Source organism: Canis lupus, chromosome 5, assembly GCF_003254725.2.
Source record: "Canis lupus dingo isolate Sandy chromosome 5, ASM325472v2, whole genome shotgun sequence".
Taxonomy (NCBI): Eukaryota; Metazoa; Chordata; class Mammalia; order Carnivora; family Canidae; genus Canis; species Canis lupus.
In genome coordinates this window covers 24069554-24095825 of record NC_064247.1, presented here as the reverse complement: position 1 = coordinate 24095825, position 26272 = coordinate 24069554, and the positions used below count along the sequence as shown (strand labels likewise).

General features: G+C 40.7%; 1 protein-coding gene across 6 annotated transcripts in view; it reads right to left on the bottom strand.

Annotated features, from left to right (window-relative positions):
• Positions 1-26272, bottom strand: part of EXPH5 (exophilin 5) — a 92930-nt gene that overhangs the window by 10523 nt on the left and 56135 nt on the right. For 2 of the 6 annotated variants that reach the window (XM_049110005.1, XM_049110003.1), the window contains exons 2-5: positions 20657-20817; positions 18716-18878; positions 9301-9349; positions 2133-2268 (exon numbers count right to left, since the gene is read on the bottom strand). In XM_049110005.1, coding sequence (XP_048965962.1) covers positions 2133-2268; positions 9301-9349; positions 18716-18878; positions 20657-20817 — 509 coding nt within the window. Of the gene's footprint in view, positions 1-2132; positions 2269-8897; positions 9072-9300; positions 9350-17695; positions 17975-18715; positions 18879-20656; positions 20818-26272 lie in introns of those variants that run through there. The other 4 variants (XM_025465624.3, XM_049110008.1, XM_049110006.1 and 1 more) reach the window with 4 other exon arrangements.

Sequence of the window (26272 nt, the reverse complement as noted above, 5' to 3'; positions counted from 1 at the left end):
TTAATATGGAGGACCTGCGGCAGCCCAAACCCCAGAGACCATGCTTACTAGGACCATAGCCTCTGTGACCTCAGACAAGACACAGGATATTTTCAGTTGGTTAGTGTTTCTTTGAATCATGCTTACTTAATCATATTTGATCTCTTTTCTTCAAGAAAAACTTACAGAATCTAAATAGAACCATAATCTTTTAAGGTTTCCAGATTCCCTAAAGCCCATCCTCTAGTGGATATATTTTACCATATTCATTTTACAATAAATACAAGCAAGTAGATTAAGTATGTATGTATGTATGTATTTATTTATTTATTTAGATTATGTATTTATTAAGGAAATGTTCATTAATGACAATCAAATCTGGTATGAGAAATAAATTATGGGATTATTTAAATTGCTGAAGAAGTCACACCTTTCCTTCTGAGTTACATAAAATGGTGCACTTTCTCCTTAAATTATTTGTCATTAAAAAATTTCACCTGAACTATTCAATGAGAAGGAAAGTGAGGCATATCAGTATCTGTGAATGTGGGTGGGATGTATTTGTGGGCATGTCAACTATCTTAGGGCAGGTGCTGAAGAAATTTTTGATGTCTGTTTTGGATTTTTCCAACACTATTTTATTTGTAAGCTAGTTCCTATTTAAGTTTGCACAGCCAGCAGAAGAACTAATCTTGAGCATTAAAGATCTCTAAGGAATTCTTCAGGGAATCAACCTGAAGAAAAAAAGTTATTTATCTCCCATCTCTGAAATAATTCCCTATACCCATACATACAAGAATACAACAATGCCAAACTGTAAAGTGAGGTAAAAAGAAAAAACTATGTAATGAGTAAAAGAAAAATCTGTCTTTAAAACAAATTATAATAAAATCTTTTTGATTTCTGCTCTTCCTTTTAAGCTATTTGTAGTTTTTTTCCCCCTTAAATAAAGTCTTTGCTGCCTACAAAAGCAGTATGTGATTATAAAAGAAAATACAAGGAAGTATGACAAAAAGGTAAAATTCTCTTGAATTCTTCTCTAGATGTAACTAACTACCCTTATCATCCCCATAGCAGGATTTTAAATCATTGAAAAATGCTGTTTTATTCATTACTGTTAAGGTTAAAAAAAAATTCTGTTTTGTGTTTCCTCTTTATATTCAAAGAAGCCAAATCATTTTTTTTCATGTCATAAAGAGTAGCTCTCCTGTACTAGCAAAACCTTTGTTTTATAACAGAGATTTTCTTCTTTGTTTTGTAACCAAGATATTGTAACTTCTGAAGCCAGTTTTCTGCCAGGAACCATGTAACTGAGAGGTTGAACTGGCCACCCCACCTGTCCCAACTACAGCACTGAGGGGAGGTCATTGCCTTTGGAAACCGAATTCAGTTCCTCAGGGTGAAGCTGGTGAATAGACTTCAGAGTTCACTGTTCAAATGGCTGGGCTTATTTTAATATGGAATAACCTATGTAAAGGGGAGCTGTGCTTATTATCCACATAATAAGATCCATGTGCATGTGGTTACTTTTGGAATCTGTCTCAGTTGTAATTGTTATCTGTTGTTCAAGGTTAGTTGTTTAACAACAATTAGGTTTCATCATAGTGCATTTAGGTACTGACTAGGAATAATAAAAATCTATTTAGAACAATAAACTTTATAGCCACATTTCTTAAAAATGCATTTCCTTTTACCTGAGGTTAAATATTAAACATTATTATCACTCCACAGATTTATCAGCCTTGGTCTGAGCATATTTGCTTAGATTATATTTAAATATAAGTTTCTTGGGATGCCTGGGTGGCTCAGTGGTTGAGCATCTGCCTTCAGCTCAGGGCGTGATCCCAGAGTTGGGGGATTGAGTCCCACATCGGGCTCACCGCAGGGAGCCTGTTTCTCCCTCTGCCTGTCTCTGCCTTTCTCTCTGTATCTCTCATGAATAAATAAATAAAATCTTTAAAAATATATATATAAGATTCTTTAATATTTGTGTTAATGGCATATAACAGCCTCCTCTTCAGATAAGGTGAACAAAAGGATTTCAAAAATAAAGTACAGGGTTTGAGCATAAGTATATAAGCATTATATACAACTGTAATCATTACTTGCTTTAGTGCAAGGAGTCCCAAAGGCAGTTTCATGTATAGTCTTACCTTGGAAGAACTCATTTTCCAGCAGTGAAGCATCCCACGGGGGCATGCCACTTCCCTCCCTCATGCTTGTTGGCCTTGGGACAAATACACCATCAACTGGTTGATTTTCCAGAGGTGAGTTGTGTATTTTTGCCTGCTAATTTTAAAACAGAAAATGCAGTATTATTTCTGGACTTCTCTAGCCAGAATACTCACATGTCCCCACATAAATGTCCCAAACCTAAAATTCTTCATCTAAAGACCGCAAATCAATTTTTCTAGCACATAACTTCTCAACTTACAGTGTTTCATTATTTCTGCCATTTGCAAGTGATCCCAAACTTCTCTATACCTACACGAATTGTTTTTAGCATGAGTCTTCAAGCAATATATTGAGTTTCTGCCAAATACACCTAGAAACTTACACAGCACGACACAAATCTTAGGGAGTTTCCTGGAATAGAGGAAAGAAATTGGCTTCTCTTGAATTGGGGGGTGTTGTCTCCACGGCCCCAATGGCTGGAATTTTATATTTCTTAGCACTGTCCCTGCTGAAGCTTATAGCCGACCTTAAGATTTAGGAACTTGATGGATTTAGTGGAAAACAACGACTATTCCTACCCTTGGAGTTCATGGAGAATGGTAGGACCTCCCAGATACATATGCAACTGATAAACAGTTCTGAATCAAAGGTGCTAAAAAGTATGACCTTATACATGTGTGGGTTTTTTTTTGGAAACACCAATGCTAGTTTTAGAGAGTTTAGGAGAACGATGTAAAGCTAATGTTTTCCTTTCTAGCATGATTTCTCCAAATCCATCATGGCCCTACTTTCAAGCGCTAATTTGTCTCCATGACCTTGGGGGATGGTCCACTCCCACACCTTCACTTTCTTTTGCCAAAACTGCATTTGCATCTTCTCTGTCACACAGGCTCTGTCGCTTGTGATCCACTGTGACTCCTTCTGCACCTGTGCCTGAATAAGGCCAGCAGTCCCTTCCTGGCTGATCTTGCAAGTCAGTGCACTCACTCTGAGATCCAGTGCTTGCAGCTTGGTTCCCACTCCCCCTCCAAGTTTTCTGTTTCCATTTGACGTTTGCCATTACATTTCATCTCCCCTTAAAAGCTTAAGACCAGGGGATCACTGGGTGGCTCAGCAGTTTAGCACCTGCCTTCCGCCCAGGGCGTGACCCCCGACCGAGTTCCAGGATTGAGTCCTACATTGGGCTCCCTGCATGAAGCCTGCTTCTCCCTTTGCCTGTGTCTCTGCCTCTCTCTCTCTCTCTGTGTGTGTCTCTCGTGAATAAATTAATAAAATCTTAAAAAAAAAAAAGCTTAAGACCAAATCTCTAATTTTTCTGAAGCTCCAACTATGTTACTTCTCTGTCGCAGGTTTGTCCAATTCCAAACCCTAGGTTTTCTTGATTTCTATGTTCCTCACAAGTCAGGATTTTCACTCCTGCTTGTTGTTTTCTCAAGATATAGGTCATTTTTTGTAGGAACCCTGCCCATATTTCACTGCTCTTCAGTTCTATAGGCAAAGAATGGGATAGGAGACACACAGAGGTTCATGAATAAGAGAGAAACAATCCTGTGATAACTTATGCAGGTCATTGGATATAATGTAACATTCTAATATAAAATTCAGAAGTAAACAAATATTAAAGGCAAAACAACTACAGTGAGATACCAATTGGATAAAACTGGAAACCAATCAGATTAGATGCATCTGATTAAAAGAATAGCAAGCATCATTGTCTCTCAAGCATTTTAACACTGAAACAAACTTTAGGTTTCCTCTGTGTAGATCAGAACACATCCCTTTTGGCCTCCTGGATCATATGTTTTTATAATGAGAATTTATACTTAAATGAAAAATACTTGGACTGAGGGCTCAGGTGAGGAGATGAACCTTTCAAAGCTATGAAGGATTATTATGCTCTAGAGACCCTGAATACTACCCCCTTTGGTTATATGTCTGCCCGGAGCCTCTGGTTCAAGACTGATGCTACTCATCCAACGTGTTATCCCACACACAGGTACAAACTATGTGACTAAGAGAAAATACAGAGTTTATTTACACTCAACTTTAACTCAGCAAGGACATTTTTTTCAGTGATGAAATGGTTAAACAAGTAACTGCTAGTCAATAGTAGGTACCAGGCATACTACTACTGCTCTATAGATCTCTTTTATTAGAACTATATGTGAGTAGTTACTGTTACTATTAACTAGTATTATTAGCAGCAGCAACAGTACATTGCATATTCTAGGCAACATGCTTAGGGTTTTATGCAGGTTACCTTATTTCATTGTTTTAACCACATTATGATGTTGGTACTATTACTCTTCCCACTTTGGGAAAATTGCACTTGGGAGAAATGAAGTTTCAAGAGGTTGGGTCATTTGCTTCAGATAACACTGGTGGAGGGAAGGCTTCCTTCCCAATCTCTGAGATTCCACAGCCCAGGCTGAATTGCCTCTCTTTGCTGTTTTATTAGTTTATTAGTACACTATGCTTTAGCTGGAAGCATCTTCTGAGGCCAAACACAGGTCTGAGAGCTGCTGGGGGGACATTTCCTGGTATCCAGAATGGAGGTAAATCCCTCTTGGGGCCAGAGCACACGTGGATTCTCAGTCGGGACTCTTGTCTCAGATTCAGAATCCTCCACAAAACAATGATTCATAACATGAAGTTGCCATAAAAGAAAAAGCCTAATTCCCATTCCTGGCCTAGAGGATGAGGTTCAAAGTCATGTTGAAATGCTCTTCCAACCCTTAATTTCAGCCACTCCTCCTCAACAATCTCTCTTCAAAGGCCTGGTATTCCAAGCTCACTACACGCAGTTCTCTAGAAAACCGTGCCCTTCCTCCTAGACCGCCTGATCTTTGCTCTCTCTCCTCCTCTTCTCCTGGAAAATGGAGTCACATCCCTCAGAGTCCAGCTTGTGGCTCACTGTACATATTATCATACCGGTGATGTCCTATGGAAGTTGTTTACATTCTTTCCACTTTTGCTTTACCACTGGACCTCTCTCCCCTTCCCACCTACCACATATTTCAGTCCCCACCCTGGTCCAGGAAACAAGGACCCTGGATCAGGACCCTGGAGGTGGACCAACTTCTAAAAGAACGAAGAGAGCTAGTGTTTGCCTCTGTATCCTGAGCACCCAGCATGGCATCAGCAGGTAAGTGACTCACGAATATTTACTAGGCTGAATTCCAACACCACTCTTGCCACCATATCATTTCCCACTTCTGAACTTCTCTATCACATTTTTGTAGAGCCACTTGATACCAACTACCTTATCTTTGAACAAAATCACTCACGTATTCCATTTTCGATATACTTGCAAAATATCCTCTCATTGGATCCTTAGAACAAGTTTTCAAATTAAGTAGGGATTATCATTCCCATTCTGCAGATGGAAAAATGGAGTCTTGGATAAGTGCCTTCTTTAAGCTCTAGGAATAATAAATGGTAGCACTAGCTGCTCACACTCATATTATCTGACCCCTAACCCTGTTCTTTCCATTATGTTGCTTTTTACTGGTATTTTACTCACGGACATGATCTTTAATTAGATGGTAAACTCTATGGACAAAAACGTTGCTTTCAATGTTCCAGACCTTCCAGGCCCTCAATGCATACACAGCCATGGCCTGACTGATGATACAGCAGGGTAGAAGACTATGTATATGAGATTTCTATCAGTACAAAAATCAAGACACACAGTATATACAATATTAGGACTCAGAAAAGCATGTCTGAGGCAAATTATGAGCTCTACACCAGTCCAAATCCTAGTTCTGCCCCTTATTAGTGGTATAATTTTGGACAAGATAACCTTTTGGTACTTTTGGTTCTTTCTTGGTAAAATGAAGACATAATAGTAATGACAATAGCAGCAACACCCATTCCCCAGCCCCATAGGGCTGCTATGATGATTACATGAATTAATGGCTGTGAACACTTTAGAATGGTGTCTAGCACTTGCTGAATCCTCATTGTTAGCCATTCCTATTCTGTGGTTACAGAGGATTTCGCAGGGGACTCCTCCTGAGGCTTACAGTCAAATGAATTAGAAAATCGTTCCAAAGAATTAGAAGCCAGAATCTCAAAATGATTAGAAGCCAGAGGCTCTTAAGATCTCAGTTCTATTCTCGGGGATCCCTGGGTGGCTCAGTGGTTTGGCGCCTGCCTTTGGCCCAGGACACAATCCTGGAGTCCCGGGATTGAGTCCCACGTCGGGCTCCTGGCATGGAGCCTGCTTCTCCCTCCTCCTGTGTCTCTGCCTCTCTCTCTCTCTCTCTCTCTATCATGAATAAATAAATAAAAAAAGAAAGAAAGAAAAGAAAGAAAGAAAGAAAGAAAGAAAGAAAGCAAGCGAGCCTACCCTTTGGCCAAAAAAAAAAAAAAAATCTCAGTTCTATTCTCAAACATGGTACATAAAACAGGCTGAGCAAAATGCAGCCTTTTACTCAATCCAGCTCACTCCACTGATACTGTCTGCAATTCTAACATGACAAGACAAACAAACCTTCTGTCACAGAGTAACCTTAGACCATTTGAGAACTTCCTCAGGTGGCCAAACCTGTAGGACAGCTGTCGGAGTTGAAGCCTGAGCTCACTGATGTTATCAAACACCCTGGCAAAGTCAACAAATTAATTTTTCAAGGTGTTGCTGAATTTGTTCTGTCTGCTTTCCTGCAAAGGTCAATTTCACCAGTGCACCTGGAGCTTAAAAGCACTCATTCATTTCTTCTTTCAATCTCTGAGTGCTCAGGTTGTGCCAAGCAGTGGGGAGAGGCTGGTGAACAGACACAGTCCCGGCCTCGGGGAGCTCACACTGGCTCAGTGTGGTAAGTACCCTGGCGATGCATCTCCGGGGGCACAGAGCTCACATATCACCTAACATTAGGTCCAGCCCAAATCAGTTCAGAGGTGAGGAGTGATTAAGTGGCCAAGGGGATAGGTCTTATCTCTATTCTCAGAAATGGTTACTACTTTGACCTTGGCTTTCTCATTTGTAAGGAGGTAGCTCTTGTGGGGGAATTTTGCACCTCAAGGAACGCTGGCAATTTCTGGACATATTTTTGATTGTCACAATCGAGTGGAAGAGAACTATTGGCAGTTAGTAGATGGAGGCCAGGGATGTGGTAAACATCCTGTGAGACATAGGATGGTCCCCAACAGGGAATCACTCAGCCCAAGATGTCAGTAGGGCTGAGGCTGGGAGAAACTCTGAGTAACAAATCTCTAACTTTCTCTCTAGCTCCAAAGATTGTTTTCTGAAATGTTTTGCTTCTTTTAAGCTGATGAAAATGTTTACATTGCAGCTGTCTTCTCTTTGAGTAGAAAGTCATTTAATAATGTAGCACAGTCTCCTATAAAATACCAGAATCCACTTTATAACCTTCCTGTTGGGTTGCTAACCAAGTGAGGGGAAGTTTATTACCTCAGATCTTGGCAAGAACCTGAGCATCAATGGCCAACTTCCAGCTATTTGCAGGTTGATGGAAGAAGATTTCCATGAATAAATAATGGAAATCTACATGTCATACAAAACTTTTGTTTTAGGCAGTTTCATTATTTTTATAATGGGTTTTTATAAAAATATTAACTTTATAATGGAATTTGAATTTTTAAAAAAGTTATGAACTGGTATCAACAATCACCACCTTGAGTTTCATTTATCTTCCCAGCTCTTACCTTGCAGAGGGACTTGCTTCTAAGTAGTGAAACGGTTCAATGCAAGCAGCAATCAGGAGTGCCAACAAAAGATACCTATTAATCCTCAGACTGGGTTTTCACATCCTGAGGATTCCAAATTAGCTCTACTGTTTTATAACTTCTAGGCATTTGCATTTCTTTTTTGCGTTCCTCCTATGCTTCAGGCCCCATCCATAGCTCTCAAATGGTAGGGGGAGGTTAGCTCTGAGTACTTCTCCAAGGAAAATCAAGAAGACAGAAGCATCCTGGAGCAAGGCTGGACGCACACACTTCAGTCCCCTGCTCCATGAAAGGAGAGGCTGCTGGTGGTAAGCCAGCAGGGCTCCTCAGCAAAGGGGGCTTTGGGGCTGACAGAGCCATGGAGTTATAGAAACCCAGATTTTCTAATCTCGACTCTTCCATTTACCAGCGACCTTGAACATAATCACCAAATTCTCGAAACCTCAGCTTCTTCATCTTTAAGATGGGGATACTAGAGCATACTTTGTAGATCTCCCCTGGGGCTTAAATGCAATGATCTATGTCAAGTGCTGGGTGATAGCCGGTTCTCCAGGACAGTGCAGCAGCTGCCGGTGTGGTGTCCCGGTTGGGGCCCACACATAGCAAGGAGACCGTGCTCAGCGTTATTCGACTCTGAAGGAGAGCCCAGGCTCTCTTTTGTTTCTGAAATAAAGAACTTCTGTTTATATGTCCTCCTCACCAGAATTCTACCAGGCATTTTGTAAAGAGCGAGCGTGCTCAAGAGAGCCAGGTCTTAGGGTAAGACCACAATACATTGAAAAATGCCTCTGCCCTCCTCCTGCACCTTACATCCTTTCCGACATTCTCTTTCATCTCCAAAACACATGAGTCACACAGTAAGACACAGGCATGTGAAGATCCAAAGGAAGGACCACGAAAAAGCGACACACACACACACACACACACACTGTATGACTTCCCAATCCTGTCAGCACGTGAACACAGATACATTTAAATCTAAGCCCTCAGTGGAGGGTTGTGTTGGGTCAGTCCCCCCAACGTGAACTAGTTCCAGTTCAAACGCGTCTCACCAATCAGTGGCTTCCACTCTGAAGACAAATGACGATCTTGTCCAGAAAAGGTCCAGCCCAGACCCACACTGGCTTGCAAGAGTGGCGGTGGATGCCTCTCACCTCTTCCACTGCCTAGTTCTTCAAGGTGGCACAGGAAAGACCCGAGGTAGAATGTCAGAGATGCCACTGATGCTGTGAGGGAACACACGACAGCCTCACTTCCTCTGGGCAGAGCCTGCTGTGTATTTCAGTAGCAGAGCCAACTGGGAACCAACAGTTGGGAAACTTGGAACTCTCTAGGACAAACCTAAGCTTCTAAGGTAAATTTCAATCTGAGCCAAGGAGAAGCCTATAGGTAGCCAACCAGGGATTTCATTAATTCTGAATTCCTTGGCCTGACCTTCAGTTTCCGGTTACTCACCGTAATGGTTTGCCTCACAGACACAGGAGCTCCTGCATGGCTGTCACATCTGTGGAAAGAACAGGAAAAAATTTCTCTGAAGAAGGGCCTAACTTTTATGAGGTGGAAAATCAACCACACACTTGCTATCTTAATAACTTGAGAATATATTAGATGTATTTCTAATGTCCTAGAAGAAGACATTTCTTGATTAGAGCGTTGTGTTGAAAAAAAAATCTCAGAAACCTTTTCCTAGGATTGTTTAGGATCAACACTTGACATCTTTTTCACTCAGGTAGCCAAGAAGAAATTACATAATGGTGGATGTGGATTTGAACTCAGCATAAAGACATACTACCAAAAATAGTGCACATGTGCTGTGTGCTTACTACGTGTCAATGTTCTCATGCTGTATGCACCTTACCTCATTTAAAGACATTGCTCTTGAGAAGGGGATACTATGACTGCTGCCATTTTATGGACTTGGAGACAGAGGCCCAGAGAAATTAGGAGACTTAGCCCAACATACACAGTTAGTGAATGAGCTCAGAATTGGCCACAGGCTCATTAAATCCAGAGCCCTCCTTCTTAGCTGGTATGGCATTCTTGCAAATGGGAAAGAGATTTTCTATTTCTGTACATTTTTATTTCGAAGAGAGATTAGGTCAAGGCCAGACTCAACAATTCACAAGGCAATGTTTAAAAAGCAAACTATAATTATAAAACAAAATGGCTTCTCCATGGTTATGTTTATAGAAATGCCTTATTTACTATAAAACCATCTTGGAGAACAATTACGCTTCTACTGTTCCTGTTGCTTCTCTCGGATTCAGTAGAAGGTGAAAAATTTACAAGGCATGGGTCCCAAATTGAGATAGATTTTGATCTTTTAGATTCATAATCTTATGCCAAGGAGCACTCGGCCTGAATTACAGCACATGATTTAATAGACAGTAATGACTCACTGCCCTGTATGAAACGAGGTCCTCTCCTTCCCTAAGAGAACAGCAAAGGGAATCGAGAATTAAACAAATGAACTGGGACTTGAGGTCAGATCAGTCAAAAGTGGCAAGATGCAGTTTCCTTTATTGGAACTCCTAGCTGCTTTGTGCTTCCCCAGAGTTGGGCATAAAACCTGGGAGGCCAGTTATACATGTTAAAGATATTCAACTATAATTGACAGTTTAGCACAAATTTTAAACAGAAATTGAAATAAAGATCAAGGACCGTGTTTCACATTACTCTGAAACACCAGCTCTAAATGTATACTATCTAGACCTTAATTACTGCTTTTCTTTTTCTTTTCCCTATAGTCTTATTTTTTTTTTAAGATTTTATTTATTCATGAGAAACACAGGGAGAGAGGCAGAGACATAGGCAGAGGGAGAGGGTTGTCTGCAGGGAGCCTGATGCAGGACTCAATCCTAGGACCCCGGGATCACGACCTGAGCCAAAAGAGCTCAACCACTGAGCCACCCAGTGTCCCTCCCCACAGTCTTATTGAACCTGCTAGCTGCCCTCCCATCAGGCACTATTTTGAGTGCTTCAGAGGAAACAAATAGGTCTGTGATAGGGACCCTGTTCAGAGCCTTTACAGTAGCAAAGATTAGATGCATAAAGAGCCAAAATACAAGCAAAGAGGCAGTGAGGACAATAAGGAGATATGATGTTCAATGTCCTGAGTGTGCAGAGGTGCAGGTGAGCACATCCTACAGGCGGGCCAGTGAACAGGGGAGGCCACGGGATAAGGTGGCAGTTGAACTGGTATGAGAGAGTGAAGAATAGCGTGAGCAAAAACCTGGAGACAGCCAAGGAGTTTGGGAACTGGCAAGTGATTGAATTTTGCCAGAGCCAAGAGAACAGGCCAGATTGTGAAGACTCTTTCCCCAGCCCTGGGGGCCACAGCCATCACCAGGCGCCCCTGCAGCTCACCAGGCCTCCAATCTAACTTGGAGTGTGGGCAGCTGGGGCAGGGATCCATTCCTGAGCACGACAGGAGGTGACTCAGAGGGTGGCAGGAGATGACAGAGCATCACTGGGTGCAAGGGTGTGCTGGTGGGCCATGCTGTGTGTGCCCAGTGGGTTTACTGGCCGGGTGTAGGACTCAGGTGTCTTGGAGGCCCAGAGTCTCTGCACATACTCAGGCCCTTCTAAAAGTGAATTTATGTTTCTGATGTAACTGGTTTTCACTTGCAGGGCAAATGAAGGCAGCAGCAGTGTCATGGAAGCTATGTTGAGAAATGTCCTCTGGACCAGTGATTCCAGGGACACAAAGCAACCTCATCTGCATTTGCTCTCAAGCCTTCCTGGGGCCACATCTTGAAGATCTCTCACATACAACCCTACACTCATTCTGCCTATTAAACTTCTGTAATTTCTCTCCTGGACTCCTCTCCATCCTTCATACCACCAACAGTGATCTCTCTAAAATGCAAATGTGATCTTATCAATCCCCTGCTTAAAAACCTTGCAAAGTATTAACATCTGAACTCAATGCAAGGCTCTTCTTTCATCTGATGAGCCTCCCAGACCACCCCTCACCCTTCAAGCCTTATGCCCCCGTACTCCCCTCATCTACAGGTACCTGTAAGCTATGCTTTCTGAATTTATTTCACTTCCATAAAATATTCTCTCTTGTCTCTATATCTTTGCTGATACTATTCAGAAATTCTCACTCACTACATTAGAGTATGGCTCAAAAATATTCTTTTTAAAAACCAGAACCACAGGTGACTTCCGCCAAGTACTGATGGAGCACGCTCTAAGCACTGGCCACTGAAGAGCTTCATCTGGGTGACCGTGGGTGATTCAGACCCTCCTTGTCCCAAATGGACTCCGTGTCTTCCTTCCAACAGATCCTGTTGATTTACACTCAGAAACCACCCATACCTCTACATCTCCTCATTTATACCCCAGTTAAGACATTTTCATCTGCCGCCTTTAGTTTGCACTCGTCCATTATCTGTCCCTCTGAGTTTTGTTCCAATCCAATCCATTCCCTACACTTCAGCCAGAGTGTTCAGTATAAAGTGAATCATGCTACTTCGCTGTGTAACATTTTAATGATGCCCATTTGCTGTCAAGTGAAAGTTCAAATTCTTCTCTGCATTCATAGGGCCCTAGATGATCTAGTCCACATACACTCCCCAGCCTCGTTTCTTACCTTTGTATATCCCTCTGCAATAGGGAATTGGCAGATCTCTGAGCATCTGCACAGATTGTGGCTGAAACATTTTTCTACCACCTGGTTGCCTGGACAACTCTCATCCCTTTGAACAATCACTGTTGATGTCATTTGCCCTGGAAGACCTATAAAGACTCAAGACTTAATGTACCATACACTTTCTCCTATGTGCTCCTAGAGGATGGAACTTCCCCATCTTAGCTCTAGCATTCTATGTTTCTCTATTTCCATTTTGCTGTCCTCACAAGACTAAAGAAAGCAAGGTTGCATTCTGCAGTGCCATTCACAGTATTTATTCCTTGAGCACTCTCCATTGAATAAATAAGCAAATGTGTTCCTTTTTATCCTCATTACATCTGCTCTTCCCAGCTTTCTCATCATCCACTGAGTTTCCTAAGTCAGAAAGGATAGTTAACCGCCATTCCTCCTTCTTCTTCACCCACCATATCCCATTCCCAGGTTCTCATGATTCTACATTCTAAACCGTGCACGAAACTGTCCGCTTTTTGCCCTCCTCCCTGCTTGCTCCCTCATCCATCATCTCAACAGTCCCTTACCTGGTCAATCTGACTTGAGTTTTGCCCTCTCCAGTCTTTCCTTGTGCTGTAACTAGGTCAATCTTTCAGCCTTGGCTCTATCAGCATTGCTTTGGGGTGGGCTGTTAGCAAAATGGGCTACTTAGCAACATCTCTGACCTCTCACCCACTGGATGCCCATACTTCCCACCCTTCAGTTGTGGAAGCCAGAAATGTCTTCTGGGGGTGAAACTGCCCCTGGTTGAGAAGCACCAAGCTAAAATGATCTTTGTAAAATGAAGATCTGTTTATGTCACTCCTCTGCTTACAAACTAGCAATGGAGGGGAACCTGGGTGGCTCAGTCGACTGAGCGTCCAACTCTTGATCTCAGCTCAGGTCCTGACCTCCGGGTTGTGAAACTGGGCCCCACACTGGGCTCTGCATGGAGCCTACTTAAATAAAAAACAAAAACTGGCAATGGATAAAATAGACATATGTACCTGCAGACATGCATTGAATATGCCAAAATATTTTAGTGTTTCTCCAGGGCAGTGGGTTGTGGGTGATTTTACACACACACACACACACATACATATATACACACACATATATACATATACAATATATATACTGTATATGTGTATATACATATACACAAATACATATATATGTATATACATATACACAAATACAGTATATATATATGAAAAATACATATATAATATATATATAAGGAAAAATGGTATTAGTAAAAGTGATTAATGACTTCCCATTGTCTACAGGATCAAATCTAAGAGCTTTTACAGTAGGAAAGATTAGATATCCAAGCTTTTCAGCACTGCATGACCTTAGCACTGCCAGTCCCTGTGTTATGGCCAAGGCCAACCTCTCCCAGTCCATCTCTTACTGGTCTCACCTTATACTGGGTCACTGAACCTCAGTGACCTACAGGAGTTCTTGCTTTTTCTAGCCTCCACACCCTGGCTGTGTCAGTTTTTCTGCCTGGCACAACCTCCTGCCTCTTAATTACCTAGCTCAATCCTGTATGTCTTTTGGCAATTGGCTTTCCTCTTCCGGGAAGGCTTCAGGTCCTCTAGTCTGAGTTAAGTACTTCTCCTGTATGTCGTCATGGTGGGAATACCATATACCCTCCCTATCACTCACCATACAACACCATGACCACTGGCTGGTGGTCAGGCGGCTGTCACCCGGGCTGCAGTTAGGCCAGAGGGTATCTCTATGTGAATTCCATAGGGCATCCCTTCCTCAAGATACTTACTGTCATTTGTAAGAAACCTGCCATAAGAGATACACACACTCATCATGCTCTGGCCCATCCTGGAGTTGTGCGGCTCACCTTTGCCTGCTTCCATGCAATACTCTGCTGTTCCCTACTATATTGCGAAGTTCTCCAGCAGGGACTGTGCCTTATCTTCACGATTTTATCTTCAATACCAACCACAGTATCTGATCCAGAGGAAGACTTTGATAAAAGCTCAATAAATAAACAAAAGAGAGAAACTGTCACATGGACAAACTATAGCCACACGGGGAGTTCTGACAGCTCTTGCCACGGTAGGAACAGGAAGCTGGGCTGCCGTGGTATCCAACCTGGCTGAGCACCTGAATATCTCAGAGAATTCAAAATAAATCAGTGAAGTTCCCTTCACTGCCCTACTTCAGACCTTCTGGATCAGAATCCCAGAGCTGGGGCCTGTGTGTCTGCCATTATTTTTAAATGGCTGATGAGATTATACTAATGATCAGCCCTTCACCTGGGAGCCAGTAGCCACCAAAGGCCACCCAAGGATGAAACTCAAAACCACTCCCCTTGTCATGCCTTTCCCCTTGTCATCACAACCCTCCCGTCTACCTGTGGAGACCACACCTGGGGTCACTGAAAGAGCACTTCCAAAGAAGGATTTTGCTTACTCTGACTTCTCCTCCCATCAAGGTGTCCTAGATTTTTGTGTCTTCGAACTCAGACATTTGTAGTGAGCGGCATGTGTAGTGAGTGACAGAGTAAAAAAGAGAATGGCCAGAATCCAGGGGAAAAAAATATCATCCACCTTTTCAATTTTCCAAAACAGCAGGTGAATGTCTTGCTTACATAAACTGGGGCTGCAGCTGGAGTGTCTGAGCTGTGTACACCCCGCAGATCAGGCAAATTTGGGCAGGTCTGAAGAGCAGCGAGGTGGATCTACCAAAGCTCTTTGCATCTCAAGGGGAAAAAAAAAATCTTCCCGAAGCTACAGGGTAATGGGCATGCACTCTTCTCTGGAGAGCAGCTGAGCTTGCTAATCACAACCACATAGTGGGTACTTACATGCTAAGCACTGTGATGGTTCTCAAAAGAGGTGATCTTAAATTTAATTGTACCTGCCACTCATAAGCATTATGAACTATTTCCCTCGTCTTTTCACTTTCCCCTAATCCTTGGGACTACAACAAAGGAAGGAGTAGGAGGGGAAATCCATAAACCTAAAATCGCCATGATGAACTGGTGGCACAAAGCTATATAGTTTTGAGAATGTGAGTGGCCCCCTTGAAGGGGTAGCTTTGCTGTGGATCATGTGGTAGCATGAGACACAGAGTGGCATGCACAGCATGTATTCATGGTGGGGAGGGGATCGTTGGAATCATGGGGGTCTGGAATAAGGAATGAACAGCTGTCGATACTCTTTGGCAGCCAGAAAGACTGCATTTATAAGCTCATGACATACACTATTGGGTATTTGCTGTACTCCATAGAAGGATTTTTCGAGGCTCCAGGTTACTGAAATTTTGTGCTAGGGGGCTGAGTACTATGTCACAGGCACTAGATGCCCTGTAATAAGACATGAGGAGACAAGACATACAGGGAAATGTTGGGGGAAAGATACTTGCAATATACATGTATACTTCTCTTGAATTTATTGGCCAGCAATAAACAAATCAACACAAGTGGAAAATATTTTTCCTTTTTTCCTGGGGCTGGGGAAGGGTCACAGGGGATATAGCTCAATCATTTATAAATAGGATTAAAATAGCAATGGAATGGGGCATCTGGGTGTCTCAGTCAGTTGAGTGTCCGCCTCTTGGTTTTGGCTCAGGTCCTTATCTCAGGCTCCTGGGATTCGGCCCTGAGTTGGGTTCCACACTCAGCTCTTGGGAGTCTGCTTAGAATTGTTTCCCCTCTGCTCCTTCCCCTGCTCTTACTCTCTCAAAGAAGTCAATAGAGTCTTTAAAAAATAATGAGATAATTTGGGAAGTACATAGATTTGGGAGGAGAAACTAGTCATATTTGAAGCAGACATGGGAAACCTTTTTTGCCTTTTTGTTAATTCATTAAGTCACCATGTTTCCATATCTTTTTATCCACTCGTAGGAAATCAAGCCTCAGTAGGTCATATATTTTTACTGGCTGGGCCTTTCTAAAGTAGGTATCTGATGAAATGACTAAATCCATTTTTTTCTGGGGAAGAATTATCCATGATCCAGTGTCATTTCTTGGTTAAACCACAGCTTAAAAGATGAAAAGAAATTTCTCTGATACTCAAGTATTTCAGGGCTGAACAGAAAGCTGTATTTTGCCTAGAGGGATTGGTTTTCTTTCTGTGATTTGCAAAAGATTCTCTGAACTGCTTTGCTGACTTGTTCTCCAGAGCACAGAGTGTGACAAAGTCTAGCCTAGGTGGCCTTGGCAAGTAGAAACCTGACTGACCTGGCACAGAATGGCTCTGCTCTCCTGGGCTCTTTGTCAGTTCTTCCTGGTGCATTACAGGCAAGGAGGAGCTCCTGAGTCATGTATTTGGAAGGCTGATTTTGTATTTCAAAAGCTCAGAACTGCCAAAGAAAGTTAGGTTCTACTTAAGCGTAAAGAGTCCCTAGAAATGTTCAACACACAACTAATATTCCTACCATAGTACAACACTCTCTAAGACCACCCCCTGGCCACGCGCGTGCACACACACACACTCAGGATTTATATCCAAATATTTAGGTCACGCACATATTTAAAAATAAAAAGACATATTTTTGCAGTTTATCTACTGAAACTTCTCAGGAACAAAAAACATGCCTTTATAATACTCTGCGTCCTCACCATTAATAAATATTTATCTCCATTTATGGTTTGAAAGTAGAATGTATTTAGAGAAGACAAATTCTGAAAACTGCTTAACATATGCATATATACTTTAAGGATAAAATCTGTTTCACTTCTGCATTCTGATTTTTATTTTCAGTTTGTATGGTTAAAAGAAGGCTACATGTCATTTTGGCACACAGGAAGGACGATTGCTAAATAAATTTTGCTAAGTTGTGATTTTTTTTTTTCACCTTGGTCTATGACCAGAAAACATGATACCCAGATGGAAGATTCTAGATTTGCTGTCTTTGATCCACTTTTGCAGTGACTTGCAATATGAGCTTGGAAATAACTTGTCCACAGAGTGAACAGGTTTCTCAACTTTTCCTGGTTTACTGATGTTAGATTGTGCAGCTGTATAAAACTCTGCCTTAAAGAAACTTACCTAAAACACAAAGTACACCATCAGTCCCAGCTACACCACACATCAGGAAGATTTCTCTTGTCCTTAAAAATCCGCATTTCCTCAAAAGGACATACCCTTTGATTTCGAATCCCCAAATGAGAGAATTACTAGCATTTCAAACATTCTTTTTTTTTTTGGAAGGGGGGGATTTCAAACATTCTTACAAAGAAAAGCAACTCACCTATTTGAAGAGTACTTCCTTACAAGTGACTCTGGTAGAGATGGTCACCTAAACCTACATTCTGTTCAGCTCTTCGTTATTTCAGCAAAGACAAAAGCAGTCTCAGGTGAAAGCTGGAAGCGAAAAAACCTTCCATCCAACCCAAGAGGGGAGGGCAGAGTTCTGTTCTGCAGGTTTGGGAGCCTCATCACACACCCCACCAAGTGGCGTGCGCTGTTTTCCAGCAAGAGTGACCTCCAGCACCTATTTAGTACAGCAATGCACTCCTAATGGTTTGACGGCACACATCACGTGTGAAGCCAACACCACAAGAGGGTGGGAAGCTTTTCAACCAGGAAGACATGCTGAAAATATTCAGCAGTCAGCTCGATTGCATGTAGGCAAAGCCTTGCTTGTTTTTCACAAAACAATCCAACAACTAATGAGTCAAGATGAACCGATTTACACCGTTCTACACTGAGAGCTATTTGGAACTCTGCCTGCCCCCCAGAGCTTCCTCTTTTCCTTTACCTTAAGTTTAAATTCTGGAAAACCACATCAGAACAGCTGTCCCGAACACCACTCAGCACAGTAATATCTTTATTTCCTCAATTTTAAAATGCAAGTTTTCTCTACTCTCTTTGCTCATCTCCTTTGCTTTGAAATCATCTTTATACCCCATCTCTCCTTGTGACCACAGATACACACCCCCCCAAGCAAAAAGTTGTTTTGATTTAAAGATATCTTCCAGACCAGAGCATAGAACAGGTTCTTGAAACAGCAGAGAAAGTCAATTATTATTTCCCAACATTTAACCCGTCATTCACTCAGTGCACTCCCTGGGACCTGTGCAATTGGTTAGAAGTTGGCTTTCAAAGGAGCCAAGTTTCATGATTGCAGAAGGACTTTGTCCCGCTGCGAGTTTAGTCCTGTTTCCTTTGTTAGTATCTGAATTTAAAGCCTAAGAACAAACATTAAACATTCTGAACGCAAAACAGGCTACTGGCCTCAGAGCTGTCACATGATCTGGGTTTAACTCACCCTTTCTGTCCTAGCGATTGAAGCTTGAAAGTCTCCTTTCTGGATTTTCTGAATGAGAACAGGGAAGCAAAGGATGATCTGAAGCTCAGCCGAGAAGAAATGGATGTTGGGTTTCTTTGATGAGGTGTATTTTTAGATCTTGATGTTTGTGATTCTGTGGAATCTAGGGGGACATTGTAGACATCTGGCATCACTCAATATTTCCAGGTAACTATATCTCAGAGAACTAAGACTCCACTCTTGCTTCCCACCTCTGTTTATGCAGACTGAAACGCTGCAGGCACCCCCACAGAAAGACTACAGGAACTTAGGGAAGCCCTGTGCCTCTGATGGTTCTGCTGAGTAGAGAAAATCCTCATAAAGAATGGGGAGCCTTTCAATGCACTGTGAACTGTGGGCTGCACTTCTGCACACCAGCTGCACAAATCCATCCAAAGTTGTATGGAAGGGGTCAAGGCCCTCTTCAACTTTCGGGTTGCTTTTAGCCACCTGTCCTTCAGATATTTTTATTTTAGTGTTTTAAAACCATAGTGGTAGACACCAAGTAACTTTTTACTCCAAAGAAAGTGAAGGAAAAGAAAATTAAGCCATTTAGAGTGTTCCTTATTCCCATCAAAAATCTATCTCTGTGTTTGTGTATTTGCTACATATATGGTTTATATGTATACAAGCCTGAAATATAAATATGTCCAATATATGTACAGATAATACATAGTTATATGTGTGAGAATTTAAAATTCTAAGGCAACCAACACATACTAAGTCTATAATGCTGTAATATATTTGGGCATGCTGAATTTATAAGTATTAGAGAGATTAAGGTAAGGGGAGAGATTAAGGTAACCTGGTATATATGGAGTTAATTTCAAAATCTGGACTATGAGTCTTTTTAGATAGATCTGTTAATGATGGGAGTTATAAAATATTGTCAACATAAGTTTAGAAATATTGTTAATAAAAAGAAATATTGTTACATGTTTTTTGATGTTACTAATGTTAGTAACACACAAGAAAAAGTAGTCCATGTGACTATATCAGTAGGAAGACACTCTACACTGTTTTAGTAGTTTATAATTTTGAATGGACTTTGTTATTCTCACAATAGTCGTGTGAAAGTAGGTTTTATTATCCTCATTTACAGATAAAGAAAGTGATTGGTGAAGATAAGTGACATGTGAACAGTGACACAGTTGGGATGTTCAAAGAAAGCATTTACCTATGGAGCTCTTCTATGCCCTTCCCCCTCCCTCCTCCTTCTGCATCACCATCTCATTCATTTAAGTGCCTACTGTGTTCCAGTCTAGTACTTTATACATATACAATGACCCTATGAGGTGTATCATCATACCCTTTTAAAGATGAGAAAACTGAAGCTTATAGAGAATAAGTAACTTGAACAGTCACATGGATTCTGATCTAATAGAGAGTACAGAGAGAGTGGAGATTTGAATCCAAGTCTTTTTTAGTATCGATGTCTGTTCTTAACCACTATGCTATCTTGCCTGATTCTAGAAACACCCCACCCCCCAAAGACATTACAGCACATTTTCTTTTTTCTTTTTCTTTTTTTTTTTTACAGCACATTTTCTGTTCACTCTTTTCATTATTTGTTAGGTTATAAAACTTTTGTTCCTTATGATTTAAAAATAGTCCTAAATATGGATTGGTTAAATTAGAGAGCCACTGAGTCATTATCTAGTATACTGTGCCATAAGAAAAAAACTTTTAGGGCAGCCCTGGTGGTGCAGCAGTTTAGCACCACCTTCAGCTTGGGGTGTAATCCTAGAGACCTGGGATTGAGTCCCATGTTGGTCTCCCTGCATGGAGCCTGCTTCTCCCTCTGCCTGTGTCTCTGCCTCTCTCTCTCTCTCTCTGTCTGTCATGAATAAATAAATAAAATCTTTAAAAAAAGAAAAAAATTAGATCTAAATTTTTTCTCACCATTTTCTGCCATTGTCTTCCTTAGCCTGTATGTAAGTGGTTGTTTCAACATTTGGCTAACATCTGCTTCATTGCAAAACTTTTTTCTTTGAATTTCTTCAAACCATTCGCCAGTCACTCCTTGAAGCCATCTGATATCCCTCTTTGTGTTCTGGAGTTTGCTGAAATAAAGCAAAAATATCAATGCACCCTTTAAATTACTTCATATTAAGTAAAAATTCATGCAATAGGAGCTAAATGTGAGCTAGTGGGAGAGCTACATAAACTCTGAGTCTAAGGAGGGAAATGGGTTCTAGTCAGAATTCCCTTTTCACTACCATGTACATATTTTAGTTGTATTTTTCTAAATGACAATCTAAAAGTTTTTGCTAATCATTAAAATAATCAAGCTGGTGATGACAAACTGGGATGAGCATTATGTGAACCCGACCTAATAGAGTTGAATGATTGATGGTTTAATGACATGGAAAAACCAGAATATTCTAGTTCTGATTACTCGTTTGCTCATTCATTCATTCATTCATTCATTGTTTATTAAGCAATGTCCATGTACCAGTCCAGTGTAGACAGTGGGGATTCAACACTGATTATAATAGATAGGGTTCTTACTTGCTCATCCAGTGGCCAAAGATAAAAGTTTACAAGCAGAGAAGAAATGACTGAATGTAATGATTTTAGATAATAAAATTCCTGAAACACAAAAGTCCATGAATGACTTTACAGCTAATGCTTAGTAGTCAAGGCCAGTGTGGCTTGAGATGGATAGGAAAAACTATCCAGAGCATAACTGTGTCTGCCCCACACTTTCCAAACACCAGACTTGAAGTCTTATCATTCCTTCTTTATCCTTTTCCCCTGCCTTCTCCTGCTATGTCCTCTTTCAAATGAAAATGTTGGCTGCGTTCTTAATTAAATCACTGGTTGTGATCTTTCTTTTTTTAAGATTTTATTTATTTATTCATGAGAGACACACAGAGAGAGGCAGTGACACAGGGAGAGGGAGAAGCAGGCTCCCTGTGGGGAGCCCCATGCAGGACTTAATCCCAGGACCTCAAGATCACAATCTGAACCGAAGGCAGACGCTCAACCACTGAGCCAACCAGGTATCCCTCTTTCTTTTCTTTTTTTTTTTAAAAGGAGATCATTTTTTTCTATTTCAGGAAAGCCCTTAGAACTGTTTGGAAGTGAGAGGTGCTTAATTCAGGGAGTGAGAGAGAGAGGGAGAGGAAGAGCGAGTGTGGGCACCCGGGACGGGCAAACAGAGCAGAAAGAGGAGTCTGAAATATACAATGTAAATCTCTTAAAGTCGTCAGTTTGGCACAGGCCTGGGATTGCTGATGGGCTCTAAGCTTGGGAAGTTCTGCTGTTTGGGAAAGAATTTCATGTAATTCTGCAGCAGATACCCTTTATCCAGGGTCCTCTGTGAAGCACAAGTATTGGAGAGTTTGTATTATTAAGCAAATGGGGAGTAAGAGGGCTACAGAGTGGCAAATTTGGGGTTAATGAATCAAGGTGGTTGCAACTCAGGCTCCTGCTTAGGGCTATGATACTGTCATTTTATAAAATAATCAAGAAGGAAGCCAGAGGCCAGCCTGCCCAGACTTGCATTTTGAAATGCATTAGGCAGCAGTCCTCATGTCCAGCCCACAACATCCACTTTGGTGCTTCCATTTGTCATTGCCATCCCTCTGACACCTGGTCACTCCTGTCTCTACTGCCACTTCCCTTACTAGCAGATTGAGAGACCACAGGTAACTTTCTAATCAGTATTGGCTGCTTCCAACTTTACAACACCTCACTTACTAATGTCCCACATTTGTTCAGCACCTCTGCTCTCTCAAAGTCCTTTGTAGTTGTTGGAGCCTGACACTCAGCACCCCTCCTCCTCCATTTCTTTTCTTTCTTTTTTTTTTTTAAGATTTTATTTATTTATTCATGAGACACAGAGAGAGAGGCAGAAACACAGGCAGAGAGAGAAGCAGGGTCCCCTTGGGGAGCCCGATGCCCAGGATCACGCTCTAAGCCAAAGGAAGATGTTCAACCACCGAGCCACCCAGCTGCCCCTCCTCCTCCACTTCTTAATGCATCCATCCACCTCACCTTGGAGTCAAGCTACCTGACTTTGGCATTCTCCAAACAACATAACTGTATTTACTTGTTTTTACTAGAGGCTTGATGTAACATTGACTCTTTGAAAATAATCACACTTCACTTCATTTCACCTCAAGTGCTCATTCCATACTGGCACTCATATCCATCACAGCCTGTTTCTTTTCCAACTCCTGGCTAATGAAATCAGAAATCCGTACCTCTATGGGAATACTCCCATGGTTTGAATTCTACTTCTGGAAATGTATCTTGAAGAAGCAGCCCCCTCCACATTAATTCATTTCTAAAAATAAGGATGCAGACAATGCAGCATCCTGGGAAAATGCATGGCATACTGCATGAAGTAGCTAAAACAAAATGCATGTTTTATCTATTCCAAGCTATGTAAAATGTTTACCCACAACGACACACTGGGGAAAACAAATCAGAACACTTGATCTCTTAGGGCAGAATAATTATAGGTATTATTTCTATTTTTAACTTTTTAATTATGTTTATTCAGTAAATACAAAATATGAATCATTTTTTCTTTTTGTTTGTGAATTTTTATATTGGGGTTTTTTCATTACAATTTTTCTTGTAGATAAAGAAAAAAATCAATGATGTTTTCACAGTCCTTTTTAAAATTTTTTTTATTTGTACAAAAATTTTATTCATATGTATTTATATATACCTATGTACATATACACACATGCCTATACATATGTTTATATAGTTATTGAAACATAAAAATACAAACACAATACCATTTTTAAAAGTTATAAGTCCATATTGTTTTCACAGTCCTAACGCAATCACTCTTAACCATTGGGTGTGATTTTTCATATGGTTGTAATACAATTTATTTAATATACATTTGTAGAAGGCCTCCTAGGGTGCATGCAGGGATACAATGCTAAAGAGAGCAGACATAGTTCCCACCCCATGGGACTCACCATCTAATAAGAGATACAGATCCAAGCCTGGTAAGAATACAGATGTAAAGTAAACAAGAGTGGTGATTGTGATTAATTCATTCAACGCATGTTTGAACTCCAGGTAGTGGAGCAGTGAACAAGTCAAGTCCTTGCCCTTACAGGATTTACACCCTATGGGGACAAACAATAGAAAAGTAAACAGGTGCTAGGAGAGTTTGTAACATAGAACTTGGTATGGGCAGCAGCAAAGATTTTCCTGAGAAGATGACACATAGCCTGAAGGTTGAAGGATGAAGGGGTAGCAGCTAGGGGGTTCTGGAAGAGAACTTTCCAAGCCTTTAGAGCAAGTGCCCCCAAGGAAAGAAGCAAGGAGCTGAAATAAGGCCAGCCTGGCTCCAGTGTGGACAAAGAGACAACTAACTGACTAACCAACAGGGAGAGCCGAGAGGCAGTTGCTAGATCATACAGTGAGCATTTGGGATGAGCAATTTGGCACTCAGTCCAGCAGCAGTGAGAATGCATTGTTGACCGGGCAGCAGTATGACATTTTCAAAAGATCATCCTAGACTAAAAACTTTCTACAGCAAAGGAAATCTTCAGCAAAATGAAAAGACAACCTACTGAATGGAAGAAAGTGTTTGCAAATCATATATCTGATAAGTGATAATTACCAAAATATATAAAGAACTCATACAATTCAATAGCAAAAAACCCAAACAATCTGATTAAAAAATGGCCAGAGAAATTGGAAAAAATGTCCAAAGAAGACATACAGATGGCCAGAGGGCACATGAAAAGTGTTCAAAGTTACTAATTGTTCGGGAAATGCAAATCAAAACCACAATGAGATATCACCTCACACAAGGCAGAATGGCTATTACCAAAAAGACAAGACATAACAAGTATTGGTGAGGATGTGGAGAAAAGGGAACCTTTGTGCACTATTGGTGGGAGTGTAAACTGGTGCGGCCACTATGAAAAACAGTATGGAGGTGCCTCAGAAAGGTAAAAGAGCTACCATATGATCCAGCAGTTACACTTCTGGGTATTTATCTAAAGAAAATGAAAACACTAACTCAAAAAGTATATGCATCTCTGAAGTTGTAATTGTATGGAAAACCAAACTACAATACAAATACAATTTTAATTCCATATATAAAAATACAATATTATATAATATATACATATAATACAATACAAATACAATTATAGACACACATATATACACACAATGAAATACTATTCAGTCATAAGATTTCAAAGTGAAATCTTGCCATTTGCGACAACATGAACAGAACTTGACACTATTATACAAGTGAAATAAGTCAGAGAAAAACAGATACCATATGATCTCACTCATATGTAGAATTTAAAGAACAACAAATGGAGCTCATGGACATAGAGAACAGATTGATGGTTGATGCAGGTGGGGGATGGGAAGTGGGTGAAATGGGTGAAGAAGGTCAAAAGGTACAAACTTCTGGTTATAAAATAAGTAAGTTCTGGCATATAATGTACAGCATGCCAACTATAGTTGATGATACTGCAGTGCATATTTGAAAGTTACTAAGAGAGTAGATCTTAAAAATCCCCATCACAAGAAAAAAAAATTTGTAGCTGTGTGTGGTGATGGACGTTAACTAGATTTACCGTGGTGATCAGTTTGCAGTGTATACAAATATTGAATCATTATATTGTACATCTAATTTAAAACTAATATAATGCTATACATATACTTCAGTAATTAAAGAAAAAATATCTTAGCTACAGGTAGGTGGAGAGAGGATTCTAGAGGACCATGGTCAGGGTACTTGTAGGGTTCAGGACAAAGAGGTGTTTGCTTAGACCAGGGTGGTGGTGGTGAAGTAGAAGAAAAGTAGAAAGTTTTCAGAGCTACTTAGCAGATGAAATATACCCTCAGGTGCCCACCAAGTGATGAAGTAATTTGGCAAGGTTATAGGGAACAGAGACATGTCAAGGTTATAGGGAACAGAGACTCCTCAATTTCTGATTCACATAGGTGCATGGAAGATGCCATTTATAGAGGAGGCACAAACAATCGTCAAAAAAAAAAAAACATTATATGTTATCATCTTTACCACCAGTCATCTTTGGAGCAATCATTAAATATTTGCATAATATTCAAGCTAGTATGATTTCCATAATTTATTTACTATTCTTCTAGTGAAGAGCATTAAGATTTTGCCTTAAAAATACTGCTGTAAAATTGAACTCCAATAAAAAAACATACAAAAAAAATACTGCTATAAGAGATACCACTGTGCATTTTCTATTTTTACTGTGCCTCTGACAGACATTAAAGTAGAATTATTGGGTCAAAGAGAAAAAAAAAAAACCCTCTTTTTGTGATTCTTTATACACTATACCAAATGCTTCTCACAAGGGCAATAGCATATTCCTCAAGCCAGAGATGTACAAGATGATCGCTTGACACCTTAGGAAGACTAGATGTTATCCTTTCGAGTATTTTTATTTTCTGAATTTAATACTTTCAGGGTATTTATCAATTTATGAATCAATGCCTGAGAGTCTTTCACTGGAATGAGGCATATTTAATAAAATACAAACT